The 20702-nt window shown below is 42.4% G+C and overlaps 2 protein-coding genes across 5 annotated transcripts in view; both read right to left on the reverse strand.

Moving 5' to 3' along the window:
- Positions 1-3415, reverse strand: part of epb41l5 (erythrocyte membrane protein band 4.1 like 5) — a 28328-nt gene extending 24913 nt beyond the window's left edge. For all 3 annotated transcript variants that reach the window (XM_068701730.1, XM_068701739.1, XM_068701721.1), the window contains exons 1-2: positions 3242-3415; positions 2156-2369 (exon numbers count right to left, since the gene is read on the reverse strand). In XM_068701730.1, the coding sequence (XP_068557831.1) occupies positions 2156-2338 (183 nt within the window). In that variant the 5' untranslated portion in view covers positions 2339-2369; positions 3242-3415. The remainder of the gene's footprint in view (positions 1-2155; positions 2370-3241) is intronic.
- A 2397-nt stretch (positions 3416-5812) lies between these two features.
- The window catches only part of ptpn4a (protein tyrosine phosphatase non-receptor type 4a), a 60061-nt gene continuing 45171 nt past the window's right edge, over positions 5813-20702 (reverse strand). For both annotated transcript variants that reach the window (XM_068701759.1, XM_068701748.1), the window contains exons 16-27: positions 16813-16972; positions 16172-16255; positions 15865-15921; positions 15159-15315; positions 14019-14185; positions 13571-13661; positions 13339-13400; positions 12481-12627; positions 11687-11815; positions 10090-10238; positions 9851-9986; positions 5813-9755 (exon numbers count right to left, since the gene is read on the reverse strand). In XM_068701759.1, coding sequence (XP_068557860.1) covers positions 9297-9755; positions 9851-9986; positions 10090-10238; positions 11687-11815; positions 12481-12627; positions 13339-13400; positions 13571-13661; positions 14019-14185; positions 15159-15315; positions 15865-15921; positions 16172-16255; positions 16813-16972 — 1798 coding nt within the window. In that variant the 3' untranslated portion in view covers positions 5813-9296. The remainder of the gene's footprint in view (positions 9756-9850; positions 9987-10089; positions 10239-11686; positions 11816-12480; positions 12628-13338; positions 13401-13570; positions 13662-14018; positions 14186-15158; positions 15316-15864; positions 15922-16171; positions 16256-16812; positions 16973-20702) is intronic.

Below are 20702 nucleotides of genomic sequence, written 5' to 3' on the forward strand. Positions count from 1 at the left end.
CCCAAGGGTGCTACAAGTTACTTTGAATCAGTTCACAGCACCATTGGTCTAGCTGACATTTCCCCCAGCCGAGGTCTGCTGCAGGGAAGAAAACTGATCTCCATCTGGATCTTCTAAACATGTTAAAACTCCGCTTCTTACAGCTTTGGCAGATTCTCCCTTACAACCTCAGTAGAGCCGAAAACACTGAGCATTACAACGTTTTCAATGGTGCTGCAACAAAGTGAAGCCTCCAGTTCCAGTAGCACTACAGTATCTGTTAACACACGCAGGCTCTCGTGTAATAAAGGGCAAGAACACTGACACAACGGAGAGCAGAACCTTTTGATCAAGTTGTTAAGGAAAGAGATGCTACAGCATAACTAAATGACGGAGGTTGACTAAAACATAGGTTGACGTCTTCTCTTCTACAGTACTTCTTCCCCGGTTGTGTTGAAATGCGATTGCGATGCTGTCGTTAGTGCAAAGCATGTCTAGAAGGCAAACGGAGCAATGCTCCTAACTGGGTTTTTGTCATTATCCTATCACGTAGAGATAGAGCGACTGATTATAAGACAGCAGGGTGTGCAGAGGCTACCTGTACCTGGGGGACGGGAAGCACGAATAAAAGCTCATTTTGAAACCTAAACACAACTTAAGGCCAGGACTCTGCTGGAATGCATTCAGATATCCAATCACATTTTTAAAACTTCCTTCAGGCACACACAGCAAAACATGCTGGAGAGTTTTAAAAAAAAAAAAAAAAGGCATGAAAGCACACTTTCTAGTTCACAGACAATTAACTCCATCAAGGAAAGAGGAAACACGAAAACTCCCAATAAATAACTGACGCTGGTGAAATAGCTTTGTACAAATTCTAGTAATCGTGTCTGTGCAGAGACAAGAGAAAGAGACTGAGAGAGAGACAGAGACAGACAGAGACGGAGACAGATAAAGAGACAAAGAGAGCCAGAGAGAGCCAGGGACAGAGAGAGACAGAGACAGAGACAGAGTGAGAGCGAGAGAGAGAGAGAGAATAAGTGTAACTTCTCTACGCACACAAACTGAGCTGACAGGAAGGATTACAAGTTAATGATTTGGCAGCTCTTAGACTATGACGGACTCAAAAATGTGTGACTTCACTTGTGAGACGAGCTGAATAGAAGACGTTCATGCATTCTTGCCCAATAAGCTGCTAACGAATTGTATTGTTTGATCCTGGTTTCATTTACCACTACCAAGTATCACTGCTTGGTCTCGTGCATAACGACCTATATGTAGAGAATAATCTCATTTGATTCAGAATATGAGAGGATAAATAAAAAAGAAGAGTGAAACCAACAACATTTGGAGTCTAACTAATAGTAATAATAATAATGAGACAAGATATTCAAGACTTCTTTCTTGTAATTTACTCCAAATGGCTAAATTTCCAGATAAGATTGATACAGGACAGTTAGATACCAGACTGGCCTCTCAGGAATGCTGCATTCAACACATGGAATGCCAGAGGAAATACAAAGTAGCAAAACTCTGTGAGCCACGCAAAAATAAAGATCGCATGAGGGAAAAACACCCATATATGCATACCCTCAGTTCTTAAATGATACATTACAATCACACATGGGCATCTCTGTGTGTTTGTTTGGAAATGTCGATACAAAGCAACAATTAACCTAACACGAGAATAAAGAAAAGGAGGGAGAAAAGGAGGGAGGAATAGGAGAAGAAAGACAGGAGAGAGAGAGAGAGAGAGAGAGAGAGAGAGAGAGAGAGAGAGAGAGAGAGAGAGAGAGAGAGAGAAGTTCTGCTGTGTGTCCACTTGGTGATCAGTCTTACATGTCATGTGATCAACTTGGTTCCCAAGAGAGGATAATGGAATTACAGGTGATCTCACACACACACACACACACACACACACACACACACACACACACACACACACACAGTATATATACTAAACATTCTTATGCAGCCACTAAAAGTTCCTACGGGTTTCTTAAGCGCTGTTAAGTGAAATGTTGTTTAAAAAGTCCTTCCAAATTGTGTGACACACAGCTGCTCACTACAATTAAGTACACAAGAATGCACACAAACAAAATGATGCCTGTAGATCAACAACCACCCGGGTGGTGATCACTGTTGCGGCATAATGAACACCCTCAACCCTCCTCACCGGCAGGTCAACGCTGACGTCCGTCCCGTCCAGTAGGGACACGCGGCAGGTGATGACAGACTTTGCATCCCCAGCAGCGGGGATGTGCGTCGTGGCGCGCTGGGCCTCCCGTAACCGAGTTTTCTCTGCATGTTTCCGGATGGAACGTCGGCCCAGCGTCCTGCGCAGGAAACTCAGCATCATGGGAGAGAGAGGGAGGGTTACACGGCCACACCTGTGGGAGAGGAGAGAAGATGTGAATAAGTGAAACATACAAGTATGTAAGGTGGACAACAGTTGTTTACTATGACCACAGAAACATACATGAGATGTATTGTTTTTAGTTGGCTGTTGTAATGTCAGCTGGCAGCTAGTTAGATCTCCATCATGGATACCTGACAAACTACCAACTAACAGGTGCACCCATGTCTTTGTATTAACTTTCAGATATCATCATAATAATATAAATTATATATATATAATAAAGTTATATTATAATAATATATATATATATATATATATATTTAATAATGTATACATTATAATAATGATATATATTATATATAATGTGTATATGTTCGTAAAACTAGCGAGGATCAAAATAAAAAAAATAATAGTATAATAATAAAATATGAATTACAATTTTAGCATTGCTTTTAACGTTACTGTGTTACTCTATTCAACGAATACAACAATAACAAAGTACAAAGAACATTAATTTACAATCTTAGGCTAGCTAACGAGTCGACTTCAAAGATGTGCAAACTACAAAACCCCTTACAAAGACAGGCTAGAAAACTACAACATTCTTCTGCTAAAATAATATTAATGAACCAAACAAATGAACAATTTAACCCATAGCTTCACAATTGTACTCATTTTTGAGGCCCAAGTGTAACGTTAACTGATGTAAGCAAAAGCAACAGGTGTGCGCTTGTTTTTATTACCAAGAGCTAACCGTTAGTAGTTAACGTACGCGACACACGAGACTCCGCCCGCACGAGGGTGTCCCCGCACAGCAAAACAAACGCCGCCGTTTGCTCGGAAAAGCTGTATCCGACGTACACTTGCTCCGCAGTCACTTGTGGATAAAGAAGGCACACTTACAAAATAATTAATTCACGGCGAAAGGACGTCCGCTTGCATCGTAGACGACTAAACAGCAACCTTGTCCATGTCTGCGGTTTGTAACTTGTTCCTCTTTTCTTCCTTTTTCTCCCCTCCTCGTTCCCTCTGCGGGATAATTTTCTCTCCCAGGTCCCAACAAAAAGTAGGAGGCAAAGCTTTCCTCCGGATGTGACGTCACGATAAATCCCTGCACAAAAAAACGTAATTAGCATATTTAAAGCGACAAGTCGTTTTTATTTGAGCTGGCAGAGTTAATTAAATATTATTTTGTGGGGTTTCCCTCCCTAAACCCCCCCCCCCCCCCCCCCCCCCCCCCCCCCACACACACACACACACACACACACACACACACACACACTTAAAGTATTGTTGCCCATGCGAGTTGTACATTTAATATTTTCAGTTATGATGAACTTTGTTAATACAAGGCCAGAGAAAATACGGTTTATAATCGATTATACACATAATAGTGTTATATAAACAGTAACGTATATTTATAATATTCATAAAATAGTTGGCATGCCATTTAAAACGCCTCGTTATTCAATTTCTTAATTTGAGCCATACGGTGTTGCCATACGGTTGCCATACGGTGTTGCCATTAGACAGCAGCATCCCCTTCTGGTTAGTTTGGGAATAATGGTTTAGAACATGTGACCAGAGACGATAGGACCTGTTTGGTTAGGGTTTGGAGGTTATCATAGAAGGGTAGCATTGTGTGGACAAAGACATTAGTATCTTGCCCCTGCCAACAAGCATTTTAATGTTTTAAGTGTCTTTTTTGATGAAACGGAATCAGTGCCAGGAACAGGGACACTGCTTTCAAGTTTATCCCAAGCTAGACGGGGTAAGAGTGTATCTGCACCCTTCTTAGTGACCACTGGGGTTTGACAAGGTAGAATGCTGTCACCTGTTCTCTTCAATCTGTACATGAATGATCTTTCTAAAAAGTTAAAAGATTGTAAGACTGGATGTATGGCGGTGGACAGTCTTATTAAGCATCTAATGCGACTGATGACTTAGTCGTCCTGTCTTCTTATATGGCTGGCTTACAGCAACTGCTCAGTCTGCTCAAATTGAGTGTGCAGTATGCCATGAAATTCCACTCGAGAGGATGTTAACCAGCTCTCTTTAGAGCCCACGTATTGTGCAGTTACAGTAAAGCGGTAAAAAGATTCAGGTGGCATTTAAAATGACTCATTCAGAATCTTGCTCAAGCTCCCAAGAAGGACAATTGCAATCCACGTTTGTGACGAGTAATGTTAATGTTGTGTTGAAGAATTGTTAGTACAAATGTTTGTATGTCTTCTAATCACTGAGGACTTATGAACTGCAATGATAATACCTCTGTGTTGTCCTAGTTTTGTATTATTACTTTTGTATGTGACATGGACCTGTGTCTGAAATAAAGCTGAATTAAATGTGATGCAACACTATGCCATGATGATTATTCTTATTATATATTCTATATCTTGTTCAAATTCTTTGTCATCAATATTACATAGTTATATCTTATGTATATATTTTGTGTTCTCTACAATATTGTAAAATTATTATTGCATACAGTATATATATATAGATATATATATATAGATATATATATATATAGATATATATATATATATATATATATTATTCAGGAGGCTTTAAATAAGCCCAGTGCCTCTTCCTGCAGTGATATTGTTTATCACTATTATGTTTGTGTATTTTTAAATTGTGCAAATAAATAAAAAAAAAATACTATGATCACTAAAATGTATGTGGATGGTGTATAAACCGCACAGATATTTGGCTTGGTCTAGTTATACTGCCCAAGCTCTGCCACACAATACTAATGCAGTAACACGCTGGTATTTAACCCAGCTGTGGTCTTTGCATTTAAGTAGGCCTCCTTGAATTATTGCAAGACTACACCGCTTTTAAAAATGCATTTACACCACTTTTAAAACTGTGTGCGTTTGGAATTCATTACAGAAAATTCAGTAATTTATCTTTTCTCTTCCTGCTTGAGGGCTTTAATGTGCAGTAATAGCTCCCATAGTTGACTTATTAATACCATTAGAAAAAGAGATGGTAAGATCCAAGCTACCTCATTCCATCAAATCATCTGACAACATCATAAATCTTTAAGGTTGGCTTATTTCCAGATGATGTTTGTTTAGCAGATTGTTTTCCCTAGAAAACCTACTTTTACAGTATTTTCCTCACAACTCAGAACTTATGTTCTTTCCTCTTGGAAAGTCTTCTTCCGTCAATGCAAGTCTGGGATAACGGAGATTTAGCACTTTTGCTACCTCATGTGACTGATGGCTTCACTCTATGGTTAAACCTCAAACATCAAAAATATAAAATAGGTGATTCTGACCACGGTCTTCATCACTGGTGTCTTCTTTTTCATCCGCTGGCTGCTCATTGCCCAACCTCACAGTGTGGAAAAGCAAGGTGATCTGAGGCCACGTCTCCATGCTTCGACACACAAGCTTTAATTGTTCACAATCAAGCTTTTAGACAAAGCACCATAAACCATAAAACCAGAAAGAAACAAGCAACTGAGGACAAAGGTTTTTATGACACAGGTAGGAGTTAACCAAGGGTATAATACGGTAAAACATTTCTCATTGTTTTGTGGTTCATTGTATATACACTCGCTGTAATAGATAACGTCTCAAATAAAACAAAAGAATTTTGAAATAGCAGTCTTGAAATACACACCAATTGTGTCACATTTGAATCATCCAAAAGAGAAAATAAAATCCAAAAAAAGGAAAATAAAAACAAAATCTTTCTGCTCACAAATGATTTTCCCTTTTATTTTAAAGATTTTTTTTCATATACAACATTGTATTTACATGGTCTAGTATTATTTACACAAAATTAACAAGTGGCACTGTGTAGTTAGGAGTTCTTTTCTTTCTTTTTTTCCCTACATATCTTATTTTTAAACAAACTAAAAAGTCAAATCCCCCCCCATAAAACTCATTTTAACAATGCGTCATTACCCCCCCCGTAGCACTACCTGCCACTCAGCCTTCTACAAAGTGCTGTCCTTTCCCTATCCAACTAGAGCCGTTTTCATCTTTACAAAAATACAACTAACCCGAGCCCGAGCCCCCCCCCCCCCCCCCACGTCTGGTCCCCTCCAAACTACCTTTGATCAGTACCCTAAACGCACAGAGTGTACCAATTATGTGTCAACACAACAAAACACTTTGAACACAGAAAGCTCGTCGCTGGATCGTTTGTGCAGATGGAAACTGGCAGCCCTGATTTATCAATTATTAACTTTGCACTGCAGGGGTCCATGTTTTTTTGTTTTTTTTGGGGGGGGTAACTTGTTATTGATGCCACTTTGTCACGAGGCCTTTACAGTTAATTCAATTGGATGTGGTTGGCCCTGATGTGAGGAGAAAAAGCCACTGAAGTGCTGAACGGTTGTTCTTTTGATTAAAAGCTCATACATGTGGGGTCTGCCAATAAAGCCAGTTATTCGCTCATTCACCGGCTGCCCACAGTGTGTCCACTGTACCCGTGGCATTCTGCTCAGATGTGTCATTTGCCTTGAGGCCATGCAGAGAGAGTGGGTTCCATGTAAAACGATCCAAAAGAGAGGCATCTGGGGAAGAACGATGAGAAGAATGGACTGTGGATGTTGCGTGGGCTCTGCAGAAATCACTGATGTTGCCTGAGAGAAGGAGCTGGGCAGATTTTTGGGAGAGGGAGAGAGAGAGAGAAGAGGAAAGCTATACTCTTCTTCATCCCACCTCTCTGTGTGTCAAAAGTGTGATTCGGCTGTTTCAAAGGAAGGTACGAGCATGGTTTGAAATGTTTCACAAGCAAAGATTCAGCCTGGTTCTAACGACAGACTTTCAAAAAAAAAAAAAAAAAAAGCTCTCCAAGAAAGCTCTATCTGAGTTTCTTCAGAAAACAAACACTTGAGATCAGGTTAGATGAGGTTTGTGGCTTTATGGCACAACCCTTCGTTCCAGTTGACGGACAAGCAGGCTTAGACCAGACAGCTAACAAACTATACGTTAGAAATAACGGAGGAGGGAGAGGAACAGAGAAAGAGAAAGACACACACACACACACACACACACACTCTCACACACTCACAGCAGTAGGTGTTTGTTTTGTTTTTTTTCTTTAACAGCAGGTACTAGAAGCATCCGATAAGAAAAATATCTAAAATGGTGAAGAGGCTACACTTCATTCCATACCACTATGTAAAGTACAACGGCAGCTTAGCCTGTACTTTGACACAAAAGAAGACTCAACAGGCAACTTGATGCTGGGTTTTGTGAATTTAAAAATACAAGTCATCACTTAGTCTCATTAACACTCTCTCTCTCATGAACACGTCATCGTCTCGGCTTGAAAACAGAAACAAACATGTGCCTTAAAATGAAGTACCAATGGGAACGTATGGGCTGAATGTTCTGTTTGTGCTGCTTCTTTGAACAACTGTTCTCTGGCAGGCGAGCAGATTGAGCAACTTAAATGAAACAGCAACGGTTGGATTAAAGCCTCGCTCCAGTGACCACTTGACTAGTCTACGACGCACCGGTCACAGCTGCAAATGTGTAGGGAGAGATCCAGGTGTGCTCCTGTTTCTGATGTTTAAATGTTTGTGTAAAAAGAAAGGAGGTCAGTGGAGGAAGCTTTCGAAGTCACGTTTTCAGTCACACTAAGGCTGAGATCAGTTCACTGTCAACGCAATTCTAAAAAGCAGATGCTGATCGCCAGAGCAGCTTTCAAGAACTAGTTAATGATACCGGTGTCTTTGAGTGATTGACACCAATCAGAGTGAAGCCACAGAGCTCACGATGAGGATTTGTTGTCAGTGTCTGGCTCAAGGACACTTCAGCAGGGGTTTGATTTAAATATCAACTTGACTGCGTGTGGATTAAAGAAATGAACTGACCTCAGCCTTGTTTGATTGTAACTCAGCGAGGCCGTGCGTCTACTGGTCGCCTCTCTTTATGACACCGTCTTCATAATGTTGAGCATCACGCAAAGTGACCAGAATTTGAATAATGGATCACCGCTGAAAGTTCATTATGTCTTTCCAGTGGGAAGTCTGACTCTGCGGTCGTAGAGAAGCAGGAAGTGAAAGAGAAAGAGAGGTGCCCAGCCAAACACGGAGGCTTGTAAACCGGATATGTTCTTCACCACGCCAAACGATGGCTCGCCTCAGAGCGTGCGTGTCTGTAGAGCTCAAAAACACAGCACAAAGAAGGATCCAGAGCACTACTTGCCACAGCATTGAACAAGAGGTGAGACACAAAGTGCTTTCAGCTGTCCATCTGTCAGTCTGTGCTGTCAGAAACTTAGACGAGAAAGCTGAGAAAGATAAAAAACCAAGTACAATAAATTAAATCAGTTCTTTTTTTTCCTTTTTTTTTTTTCACGAAAAGCAAAAGAAATAAAGAAGTAGTTAGAAGAGGAATCGCACTACTTCACTACCTAGGGTTTAATCAGGAAAGCATGAAGCTCTAGATTCATACAAACAAACATACAAGTCTTTTTTTGTTTTGTTCAGTGGACAGGGTTTGACACAAACTAAAACACAATAAATACTCTTTCTGAGGAACAAAAGAGAAGGTTTATCTCTTTATCAGCTAAAAGGACACTAAAAAAAGGCAGGTCCGTCTGGCAGACTCGCTCAGAAGGGGACAGGGCGACCCTCCGCAGAAACAACACCTTTCCATCCATGGGGGCAGCCCTTCTCCTCCGTACTTATGGCACTACAGCAATTCCCCATCCACGTTTTATTCTCTCGTACGTTTAACTTTTCATTTCGCTTTTCATGACTTTTTTCTTTACCCTGAACATACAATATCCACTAATGGTACCTATTCAACACAGCTGGGCTTCTTTTTTTTATTCTAGCTCGTCCATGACTTCCACGTATGTTCGTTTGTGTGTCTTTTTTTCCCGTTTTTTTGTCAGCATAAAGTGCAACAGTGCTTTTGTTCTCTCCTCCGGCCCACCTGGCCTCCTCCTGGAAACCCTCATGACAACCAAAGGTCAAACGTCACGGGTCAGCAGGATCAGGATCAGGGTCCGGGTCAGGGTTCACGCTGGTCTCGCTGATGGCGCTCGTAGCACTTGCAGCACTTGCAGCACTTGCAGCACTTGCGATGCTTGCGATGCTTGCGACGCTCGTGACACTTGCAACACTTGGCTCCTCCCCTTCCTCCTCATCTTCATACTCCTCCTCCTCTTTCACTTCCCCCACATCCAGCACCTCCACCTCTTCATCGTCGTCGTCCTCTTCATCCAGACCTCCTTCCAGCAACTCCACCACGGCCGCCTCCCCCTCTTCCAGCGCTGCCGTCTCGGCTCCCTCTCCGGCCTTCTGCTGCTCCATGGTCTCGTCCTCCCTCTCCTCGTCCACTCTGTCTCTCAGCTGGTAGACGACGGTCCTGAATGGTTGGACCAGGCCCTCCTCGAAGACCTTCAGGATGGCCTCACACACGAATCTGTACTGGCTCTGATGGAGAGATAAAGAGAGAGAGAGAGATATTTTGGCCGATGGATTCAAGAGGATGAGAGCAGCTAGACGGACAAAGGGATGCGTCTACGTACAGGTGTTTGTATCATCATGGCCCTCTGGTCTCTCATGGTCCTGACGATCTCTAGAGGATACACTGGCTGACCGCACTCCATCAGACACAATGCCGACTCCATGGTGATCAGAACCCCTGTCCGACCGATCCCCGCACTGTAAAGCATAGAGACCACAGAGAATTACAGTTGAAGTGAGTCGACCGTGTCAGTCTATCGACATCGAACCACACAATTCACAAAAAAGGGGGCGACTGTACCTGCAGTGTACCACCATGGGCTGGTCCTGTCCAGCGCGTTTGGTCCGTACCAGAGCCACGAAGTCCAGGAAGTCAGTGGAGTCATCCGGTACGCCGTGGTCTGGCCAGGCCAGGTACTGAATCTGGGTGAGCTCTCTCTGCTGCTCACTCTGAACACACACACACACACACACACACACACACACACACACACACACACACACACACACACACACACACACACACACACACACACACACACACACACACACACACACACACACAGGGAAAAGAAGAAGACAAATTGTGTGTGTGTGTGTGTGTGTGTGTGAATAACAAACAGTGGGTTTTATTTCCTCCACTCCGCCGGACCACTTGGTGATTCATGTTGTTCTTTCACATCAAAACAACAGATATTAAAGACAAGATTTTAAGACCAAATGTACATGTGAACTATGAATAAATATATGTCACACTTTCTCTTTTGTTCATTCAGAAAATAAAGAGTAAGTGAGAAGAAGACATGTACACACCACACACACACACACACACACACACACACACACACACGACACTGTTTCATGTTTCGACTCAGAGCCCCCGTGTTCCTCTTTTATACTGCCCCGCTGCATCGCCATGGTAACACATCTATCGCCATAGCAACAATCACAGGCAGAGGAGAATGCTAATTGCCGCCGCCTCCTCCTCCTCCTCCTCCTCCTCCTCCTCCTCCTACAGCCGTATATCTCAAAAGGTCACGATGGATGCACGGGCATCACACAGATAACTAAACCAGGAAAACACACAGACGGCAGGACGCGATGAGGAAACAGCAGGAACACACGATCCTCCATTGAAAGTTCATTTTGTCCTAAATACCGGCATGTTGTGTCACATACATCACATGACACGGTGACATTTAACTCTGTGAGCGTCAAAGGGCTTCAACATGGAAAATAAGACTTACATTTTCCATTTTTCTGTTTTTCAAACTACCCTCGTCCCACTCTCTGCTCCGCTCTCCCTCCGTTTGGTTTCTCTCTCTCTCTCTCTTATTTCGGCAGCGATGTGACTGACTGAGGGTGGTTGGGTTGTCATGGTAACTAGCAGCGGGAGCCAGAAAAAGAACAGCCCACACTGGTCACCATGGCAACACACCTTCGGGGGGGGGGGGGGGGGGGGGGGGGGGGGGGGGGGGTCGCTGGTCCCTTTGCTTTGATTTGGACCCTTCGGCCTCCTCTCTATCCTGCTCCCCTTCACTCCCAAGGTCCTCTCGTGTGTGTGTGTGTGTGTGTGTGTGTGTGTGTGTGTGTGTGTGTGTGTGTGTGTGTGTGTGTGTGTGTGTTCCTGACTTAGGCTATCTTTGATGACACATATCAGAATGAAGACCAGGTAATTTGGGAAAGAAAAGCTGATTTCTGGGTCAGCGGGGTTAAGGTGAGGGTTACAGTTACTCTCCAGGAAGTGAATGTAAGTTCATATGATGTCCCTAAAAGTGACCGAAGCAAACCTGTCTGTGTGTTTGTGGTTACCTATGTCTGTGTGTTTGTGGTTACCTATGTCTGTGTGTTTGTGGTTACCTGTGTGAGTGTGTGTGTGTGTGTGTGTGTGTGTTTACCTGTGTGTGTGTGAGAGTCATCTCCCGGACCAGGAAGGCGGTGTTGCCTTCTTCATTGTGGCACGTTACTGTAAAGTCTCCGTAGGTGGCGCTGCTGTCTGGATTGGGCCAGTACTGGTGACACTTCACCTATAAACACAGACAGAAGTATTCTGTTTACAACTGAACAGATAATACACTTAACATGTCACTAGAAGCCATGCTCTGCTACAGAAGAGCATCTCACCTGGGCTATTTATCTTCACTGCTCTGTTTAATACACCAACATATAGCATAGACATTCATAAATACATAAAACCTGCAGTGGTGTGTATAGATCTTGATCTTAAAATGTCCCGTCACAGACCTTCCCTTCTGCAACTAAACACTTCTTTTTAATGTCAAGAGAAATTAGCAAACAATGAAAATGAATTAAAAAAATTCCACCTAGTTTGATGATTAATTAATTTTGGTTCTTTTTTTTTTATTTTTTCACAGTAACACCAATTTCACTTACTTTGTGTTTTTAATGAAAAATGTTCAAATGAACAAAAGACACAATTTACCCGAAAGCAGTATGTTGTAAATGATGAAATATTTTGACAGAAGAATTAAAACAATAAGTATTTCATCTACAAATGGGAAACTTGGTGAGCAGAATTCAAAGCATTGCCACACGTACAGTAAAAGGTTTGAGATTATATATTTTTTTGCAGTGGACTCACTGACAGCAAAAACCCCCAAAAAATTTTTCGAACATGCTGCAGTCCATATGTGGTTTCCAGTCCTCGTCTTTGAAGAATTCCTCTACGTACCCGTCCTCTCTCGACCTGCGTAGTCAGCATGACCACCATAGACGAGCCCTGCTCCCATGTCATTTGCCAGAAGTCGGGGCAGGTGTTGGGCAGCGGGCCTTGGCACGCTATGTAGCGGTTTATAAGACTCGAGGCTGGAATCTCCATCTACAGAGAGAGAGAGACGCGGAGATATTCGGTTGCAAGGATTTCCCTTTAGAGCTTGTTTTCAGCAGTGCAGAGAGCTAAACGTTCTCAGGTTACTCTTAAAAAAAAAGGTAGAACCACTTTAAATCAAGACATGCTCTTCAATACTTTAACGTGCCGGCAAGTTAGCAGCGTTTGGTCTTCTGTTTGAATAACAGCCATCCCATAACGCCAAAAATACAGCAGCACAAGTTTCAATAAATGGATAGATAAATAATAAGTGTTTAATCTTTAATTTGATGCAGCCTGTGAGAAAACTGAGAACACTTCTTCTGCTGTATCTTTACTTTCCACCTCATTCCAGTTTGCTGTGCTATTACATCCGTAGAGGTTGTATCACGTTCAGTACAGTCATTACAGGGCATTTACAAGGCCTAAGACTGACTTCCAAACATGCATTACCTAAAGATATATTTGAAAGAGGCTTAAATCAATAACATCCATGACCTGATGATAGTTTAAATGGCTGACTTAAAAAAAATAAAAAAAAACGTGCAAAACAGGAACTCACAATGTTATTGGCTTGTAAAGCTCATGTGGTTAATTCATTCACCAGTACGGCAACCGTAGTGTTTCAACATGTGTTCTGATGGTTAGCCAAGCAGACCACCCACCACGTCTCAGGCAAAACGCAGAGATAGTGAAGGAGAGATAAAAGAGAAACAAACTCACGTTGATGTAGTTTGCATTGATGTAGTCATCTGTGCTTTTCAGAATGACCCGCGTGGCATCATCTGGGAGAAAGGGACAAGAACAGGGGGTGAGATTAGAGACAGACAAACAAGTGACAAACGTTGAAAGAAAAGATTTCAGGAGGGGAAAACATGGAGAAGAGAGAGAGAGTATCAGTTCATATGTAAACACACAAGCCGGCAGAAATAGACGACCGTGTGCAGTCACGTACAAGGAGAGATGTCTCTGTAGCGATTTTTGGAAACGTTCTGAGGTAATTTGGCACACAGCATGGTCATCCCGGGCCTCTTCCTGTACAGTTGCTGTAAGAAAAGGAACACAAATCCATATTAACGTTGTAACCTCCAAATATTCGTTGGCGCCGTTCGTGTATGTAAATATGCGCAAACTTCTTTGACTTTGTGTACATGAGCAACTTGCGTACATTATCTTTAGGTTCATTTTGCATCAAACATTCCTCCTCAGTAAAAAAGCACAACACAGGGCTTAAACAGGAAGCTGTGAAGTGATTATGACAAAGGACAGGAAGCTACGGGAATGTGAAGGAGGAAAGAAACGTGTGACAAAGGCTTCAAAGTATTTCCCAAGCTTGTGTCTGTGTAAGCATACATGCACAGTACCTATTTAGGTGCGTTTATTTTGTAACACTTTCTCCTTACGTCAAACTGAGCGAGTATGGCTCCACTGATCAGGCCTTCCTTCAGCGTGACCATGGAGTCCCTCAAAGCATGCTGGTCTAGCTGGGTGGGGTCCTGAGGGGACTTCTCAGGGATATACTGAAAATCTGGCTCCGAGTCCACCTTCTCCTCCACCACGTCATAGATGGCTGAGTGGGACAGAGAGGAAATATGTCACAGTTTACACACACACACACACACGCACACACACACACACACACACACACACACACACACACACACACACACACACACACACACACACACACACACACACACACAGTTGTTTATGTAGGTTGTGGCCCGGAGAAGTTTATTTACCTTTAAGTACATGACGAAAGAAAACATGCAAGATAGAGAAACGCTTCAAGTCTCAACCAAAGCACTGCACGATAGGAACATATAGTTCATCTATCGGCAAATATCTATACGCCTACATTTAAGAAAACAGCAAAAAAAAGAATGAATTGACAGGAATTTAATACATGGATAGAATCCATAAAACCCTCTTTGACCCAGTTAAAATACCAAGAATTGCCCTCATCTTTAAAAGCTCCCCTGCTGCTTCACTGATGCCGATTAAAGGAAATGATTTGCCATCTTTTCTACACGGTGAATATATAAGGCTGAGATGTGACTTCACACATCTCCTTCGAAAATAACAAGAGTGAGATTGAGCAGTCCAGAAAACACCGGAAGAAGAATCAAGGCCGGTGACCAGATGTGTAGCTGTTAATCTTCAAGAGTGGGCCGCAGCTGTCCGTGTGTTACACTTTGCCTGGTTATCACTTATAAGCGTTGAACAAGTGGAGATTAATGCGTTGCTACATTAAAATGGGTTGCACCACATGTTTGCCCACCCCCCAGCTTGATGAGCTTGATTGGGTCCAGTCAGATGGCTGCATAACAAATCCACGTTAAACACTGTGGGGACTTCAACTAAACGGAAGTTTGAATCATTTGGGGGGAAAACAATTTAAAAAGTAAATAAAATATTTAATGTCTAAATTATACTTTTTTTTTTATCTTGTTTAAATACCCATTATTGAAGGAAAGAAGAAAAAATTAAATTTAAGTCAGATAAAAGTGACACAGTAGATCCAACCAATGGGAACAACTCACCATTTGGTCTGACCAATAGGATAAGCTCTCCGGAATGGCTCTCACAGCTGGCTTTGATGAACATGACCACCTGGTCGTGGGTGTGGTCAGAGATGTCCCGTCCATTAATTAAGACCACCTGGTCGCCCTCGTTAAGGCGAGGCACACACAGGTCGGCCTGAAAGGAGGGGGGGGGGAAGAGACACACAATGAGAATGGTGAGATAGCATCATTAGTAGAATTGCAACTTGTTTAGTTTGATAAAATGTTACTAATAGGGGAGAAAACCTTCAGATATGAGAATGCTAAATAATTTGCACTCTAACTGGTCGCACACCTCCAAAAAGGCAGATTACCAAAGGTCGCCCTTCATTTTAACATGCGTTTGTGTTCCCTCAACAGCTCTGCAACTTCGAAGACTTTGGAACAAATTTTCGATTTGCAATCAATTTTCTAAATCCACACGGTTGATTTCTCGTCTCACAAACTCTCAGAAATTAATTTAAAGATGAAATAGCAGACAAACATTGTAAAAAAATTACATAAAACATGCCTGTGACTGCGCCGTTACAGGCCTTTCATTATGGGATACAACCAGCAAGGCAGACTGGTCTGATGCATACTGGAGGCTTTTTCCAAATCAGTATGACATCTGGGTATTCTGGGCATACCGCACGCTACATTTTGGCCTAATCGGTAGAACAGTATGCGGTGGCTGTTGACTTACTGATGTTCCGGGAGCCACTCGAGACACAATGATGGGCATCTTCTGGTCAGCTCCACCCTGAACACACACACACACACACACACACACACACACACACACACACACACACACACACACACACACACACACACACACACACACACACACACACACAGGTAAGATCAGTTAACAGCTTTCTAGGAATTGGTCATGGTGCACACGTACAATCTGTGATAGAGGTTTTGACTACTTGGAGTGAAAAAGAAGTGGTGAATAAGAGAGAGGGACAATGAACAGACTTTTTTTTCAAACTACTATCAGCTCTCACCTTGACATTGAAGCCAAAACGTCCATGTTCGTCAGGTCTCATCTTGATCAGGACCAGATTATCATGAGGGACAACTCCATTTAGCTGCAAAGTTGGACACAGATTAATCAAATTGACAGACTACTTTCCTCCACAACATCCACCTCTGGGGCACTGGATGATTGGCTCCAGCTCTAACGCTCTGCAATTTTACTTGTGGATAGAGTTGGTAAACTTTTTACCCTATTCTACTGTTGAATTAAGAGTACATTTGCACTCGACTACAGACTAATATAAGATCAAGATTTAAAGCGGCAAATAAAAACTGTTGGCCACTAGGGGGCAGAAAAAAAACATCAAAACATTGCAAATTTGTTAGCAGAATAAAGAACTGCTTTAACTGAAGGCAGCTTAGGTTGTAATTTATTTTCATGGCTAATGATCTGAATAAAAAATATGCTTAGAACCTCAAAATGCAAATCAATATTAAAAAAAATCTATTTAATAAAATTGCCTGAGGACATGCGTTAGAACTTGTGCAACACATTTTGTCAAAGACACAGAAAAGGACTACTAGGTTGAGTATAAAATGCTTTATGGAACCGGGTATCGCTCAAAATAAATATGCAAAGCGTGCTGCAGTCTCGTTTTGACATACTGACCGTGGTCTTGTCGGCGTTGACGGGGACATCGTACATCTCGTTAAGGTGGTTGTCCAGGAGGCTCTGCTGGGAGTGGGCCTGGATGATCTGGCTCAAGGTCTTCCTGCTCAGCTGCTTGGGGGGCAGAGCTGGAGGTTGGCCGTCTAGCCCCTCTGGAGACCTGAGGGAGGTAAAGACAGAGGGGGGGGGGGGGGGGGGGGGGGGGGACGGAAATGAAGAAGAGGGAGAGAGAAAAGTGATCAGTTTAGTTTTCAATGACGCAAATATTTCTCCTAAGACCTGGGCGAACACGTGTTCCAGCTGTGGTGAGGATTCTCTTTTGCATCACTACTGTACATGCTCACACATTACTTGATTACAACTGTCACACTCAAAATGAATCACACAACTGCTGATGAAACCACAGCCTGGCATTTTAAACACGGTGGGAAACCAAAGACAAAAAACATGCAGGCACAGGAAAAGACAAGACTAATGGTCGAGCTACAGATTGTGCCGTTTGTTAACGAGGCGAGCGCTTCAGTAGAAGAAGAAACGGAGACAATGGTAGAAAAACAGATAAAAGGGGGAGAGAGAGAGAGAGAGAGAGAGAGAGAGAGAGAGAGAAAGAGATTGCAAGAGACAGAGAGGCTTAATAGCACTGTGTTAGTCACAATGCATTAACCTCAATAAAAGAGCTGCAAGAGGAAGGAAAACACCCCCCTCCATCATCCAGACAGTAAAAGGCAGTCAGTGTGTACGATGGAACAACACAAGCAGCCAGGTAAGGCTTTCAACAGCACCATGGCTCACTCTCTGGGGGGTAACAGCAAGTCATTTCATTCGGAGTCCGTAAATGTGTGTGTGTGTGTGTGTGTGTGTGTGTGTGTGTGTGTGTGTGTGTGTGTGTGTGTGTGTGTGTGTGTGTGCAGGCACTCATGAGACGAGAGCACCAGTCAAAGAGCATTGCCTTTGTTTTGGCTGCTGCTACTGGTGCCACTTTGTGTCTTAAACACACACAGGGAAACAAACATGTATTATGGGTCAAAAGCAGGTCAGGCTCTCAGAAGGGGGGCAGTGCACACAGCAGGCCGGAGCCAAGACGGAGCATCCTCCTGCATTACTTTGCTCAACACGACACAGACGGGTGAAATGGATATTAAGGGGTCTTCAACGTAGCCAAGGCCCCGAGATAAGGACATTTAACCCTTTTCTACACGGGACATAACTGAGCCCTGCTTTTGAGTTTTCCTTCTGTCAAATGCTTTGAAGGTGACAGAATGTTTTCCTTCTGCTTTGAAAGCTTAAGAGAGGCAGAGTTCATTTCATTTGTCGAGACGATGACGGGACTGCGCCGTCATTAAACGCAATGTCGTTAGAATAAATTGTAGTTTAAAGAATAAAAACGTAACCAAATTCTCTCTTTAGTTACGCCACCGTCCACCTTCTCTCCCTTTCTCTGTCTCTTTCAAACACACACTAACACACAGCAGCAGCTGCCCTCAGCCTGTCACTGTCACTGCAAGGAATCAAATGTTCTCATGTCAAATAAGCTAAACTAAAATGACTAAATAATTGGTTTTGGCTAGACTGGATTGACTGAAATTTTACTAATAATAATAATAATAGAAACTGATGACTAAGAGTAGATCAAAAATAAATAGCTGACAAAATGAAGAGAGAAAACATGTTGTCAGCAGTAATGACTCAAAGTTGATTTAAATGGAATGACTTTTCTTCGACTAAAATTAGACTAAAACTATGAAGGCTAAAAAGTACTAACATTTTTGTCTAAAGTTTAAGATGAAGACTAAATCGAGTTAGGATAGCCCGACATGAATGTGCACAGTGACCAAGGCTTAAACAAGCTGCTGTAAAGCAGTTGCATTCAAAACCAAAAAACACATTTAAAAACTGTTTTTCTGAAGCCAACCTTTGCTTCTCATCTGTGAAGAAAGATGTCTGAGAATACAAAGTAAGTGATCGTGACATACTAAACAGCTGCATGCAATGTCGTGGTACAATATATGATACAATTGTCCCTTTTTGTTCCCCGACACCGTGAAGAAAACAAACAGTGCATTTTGAAACCCCATCACTGTAATGTGCCGTGGTTTAGCCGAACAGATACTTTTGACTAAAAACAGAACATTATGGAGAGAGTGTCTGAGGGTTATGGCTTTGTAGTACTGCTGATGTGTGGCGCTGACACGGCGTATAACTTTGGCCCGTGGGAAAGAAACCAGATTCTAAATGAGTTTTTATTGGAGGAAATACTTGGGAGGAACATTTGGGAAATTTGGATTATGGGTCTGAGCGAAGTGACAGACGTAAAAACGTGATTGACGATATACAGTTATTGTAAATATGATTCTTTAAGATTAGGGATGCCTGACTCTCACTAAAGACTAAAAATTGGGAGATTGTAAACTTCTGATGCTAAAACTGCTCACCAAGTTCCCTCTTCCTGCAATAATGTGCTTGTCCAAATGAACTATATTTACTAAAAGTTATCAAGTCAAGGAGTTATGTAAACAACTTAGTCATAACATCATCAGGCTGCTTATGTACAATAAAAGCATGAATACAGGAGGATGACGACGGTGCTATAAGCACATCTGTCAACAAACTGAAAGACAAAAGATGTTGAAACATCTGACTAGTCAAATATGAATCCAAGTAGTTTTGCTTCAAAGTGAACGATTATTATTAATGATTTGCTCATGGACACTTCTGCAGCAGAAATGACTCCCTCGTCTCTTCTGCAGGGGGCAGACAAAGAGAAGTGAACTTTATGTTTCAACAGAAATTCGAGGAATCATGTTCTGAGAAAGTAAAGCTGGTGTGGGCATTGAACACTTGAATGAGCATCACAGTGGACAAATCAAAGGCAATTCAACAGCATATGCACGGCTAACGTGTGCTGTGTGAGGAGGAGAGAGCAGGTGATTACGTCATCGCTTGGCTCTGTGACAGAGGTTTGAGACAACAGCTTGGCGAGTGTTTAGCTTTGTAGGCAGCGGAACTACCGCTGTAATGTTACTTAACCACTCTGATGTCCAGCTGAGAAATGTTCCATCCGTATTCTCTCACCTCACTCACACACACACACACACACACACACACACACACACACACACACACACACACACACACACACACACACACACACACACACACACACACACTCCTACTGTGGCAACTGAAAAAAGCCTGCCGCACCTACAGCCTCACTCAGCAGCACATATGTGCAGCTTACAATCGTGGCTCATTTCCAGCTCAGTATAGCAAAATGATCCATCTGGAGTATTGAACATATTAACGTGACGTTTTAAGAATGTACTCATTTTTTTAGGTTCATACTTGTATTTTGGGTTTCTGCTAGAACATGTGTGCATGCTTTGAAGTTAACGAAACACATAACTGTTCTCATACTGTGTAAATATACTTGCTTTCTTTCCTTTTCTGATATCCCGCCGTTCTTTTGGAAGGCCTGAATAAGATATATTCAGTGGAGATCTATACAAAAGTCACTCATAACTCATTTAACGTTTACTCACAGGCTGTTAGGCAAACAGAAATGTGGAACTTCAAGGATTTTGGCAGACATTTTATAACGTGGGAGCACAATAAAGGCATGCCGAAAACAAACACGCATTAATTCCTAGTTCAGCCCTGTCTAACCTCTCCGCCCTGCTACCCGCTATAAACACATTTTACAAGCTGGGTTTCAAAGGGTTCATCTTTCAATGGGACCAGCTAAGTGACACTGGGAGAGGGTGTGAACTGTTTGGAGAAGCCACAGGCACAGACAGACATTTAAAAACCAGTCAACTCAGCAGCACAGTCAGACAGGGTGGCACTAACACCGATGAGCAAAATTAAACTTCAAAATTAAAGGAGGGGTTGTG

The sequence above is a fragment of the Cebidichthys violaceus genome, unplaced genomic scaffold (genome assembly GCF_023349555.1).
Source record: "Cebidichthys violaceus isolate CVI_PGR_0920_01 unplaced genomic scaffold, fCebVio1.0.p SCAF_11, whole genome shotgun sequence".
Lineage (NCBI taxonomy): Eukaryota > Metazoa > Chordata > Actinopteri > Perciformes > Stichaeidae > Cebidichthys > Cebidichthys violaceus.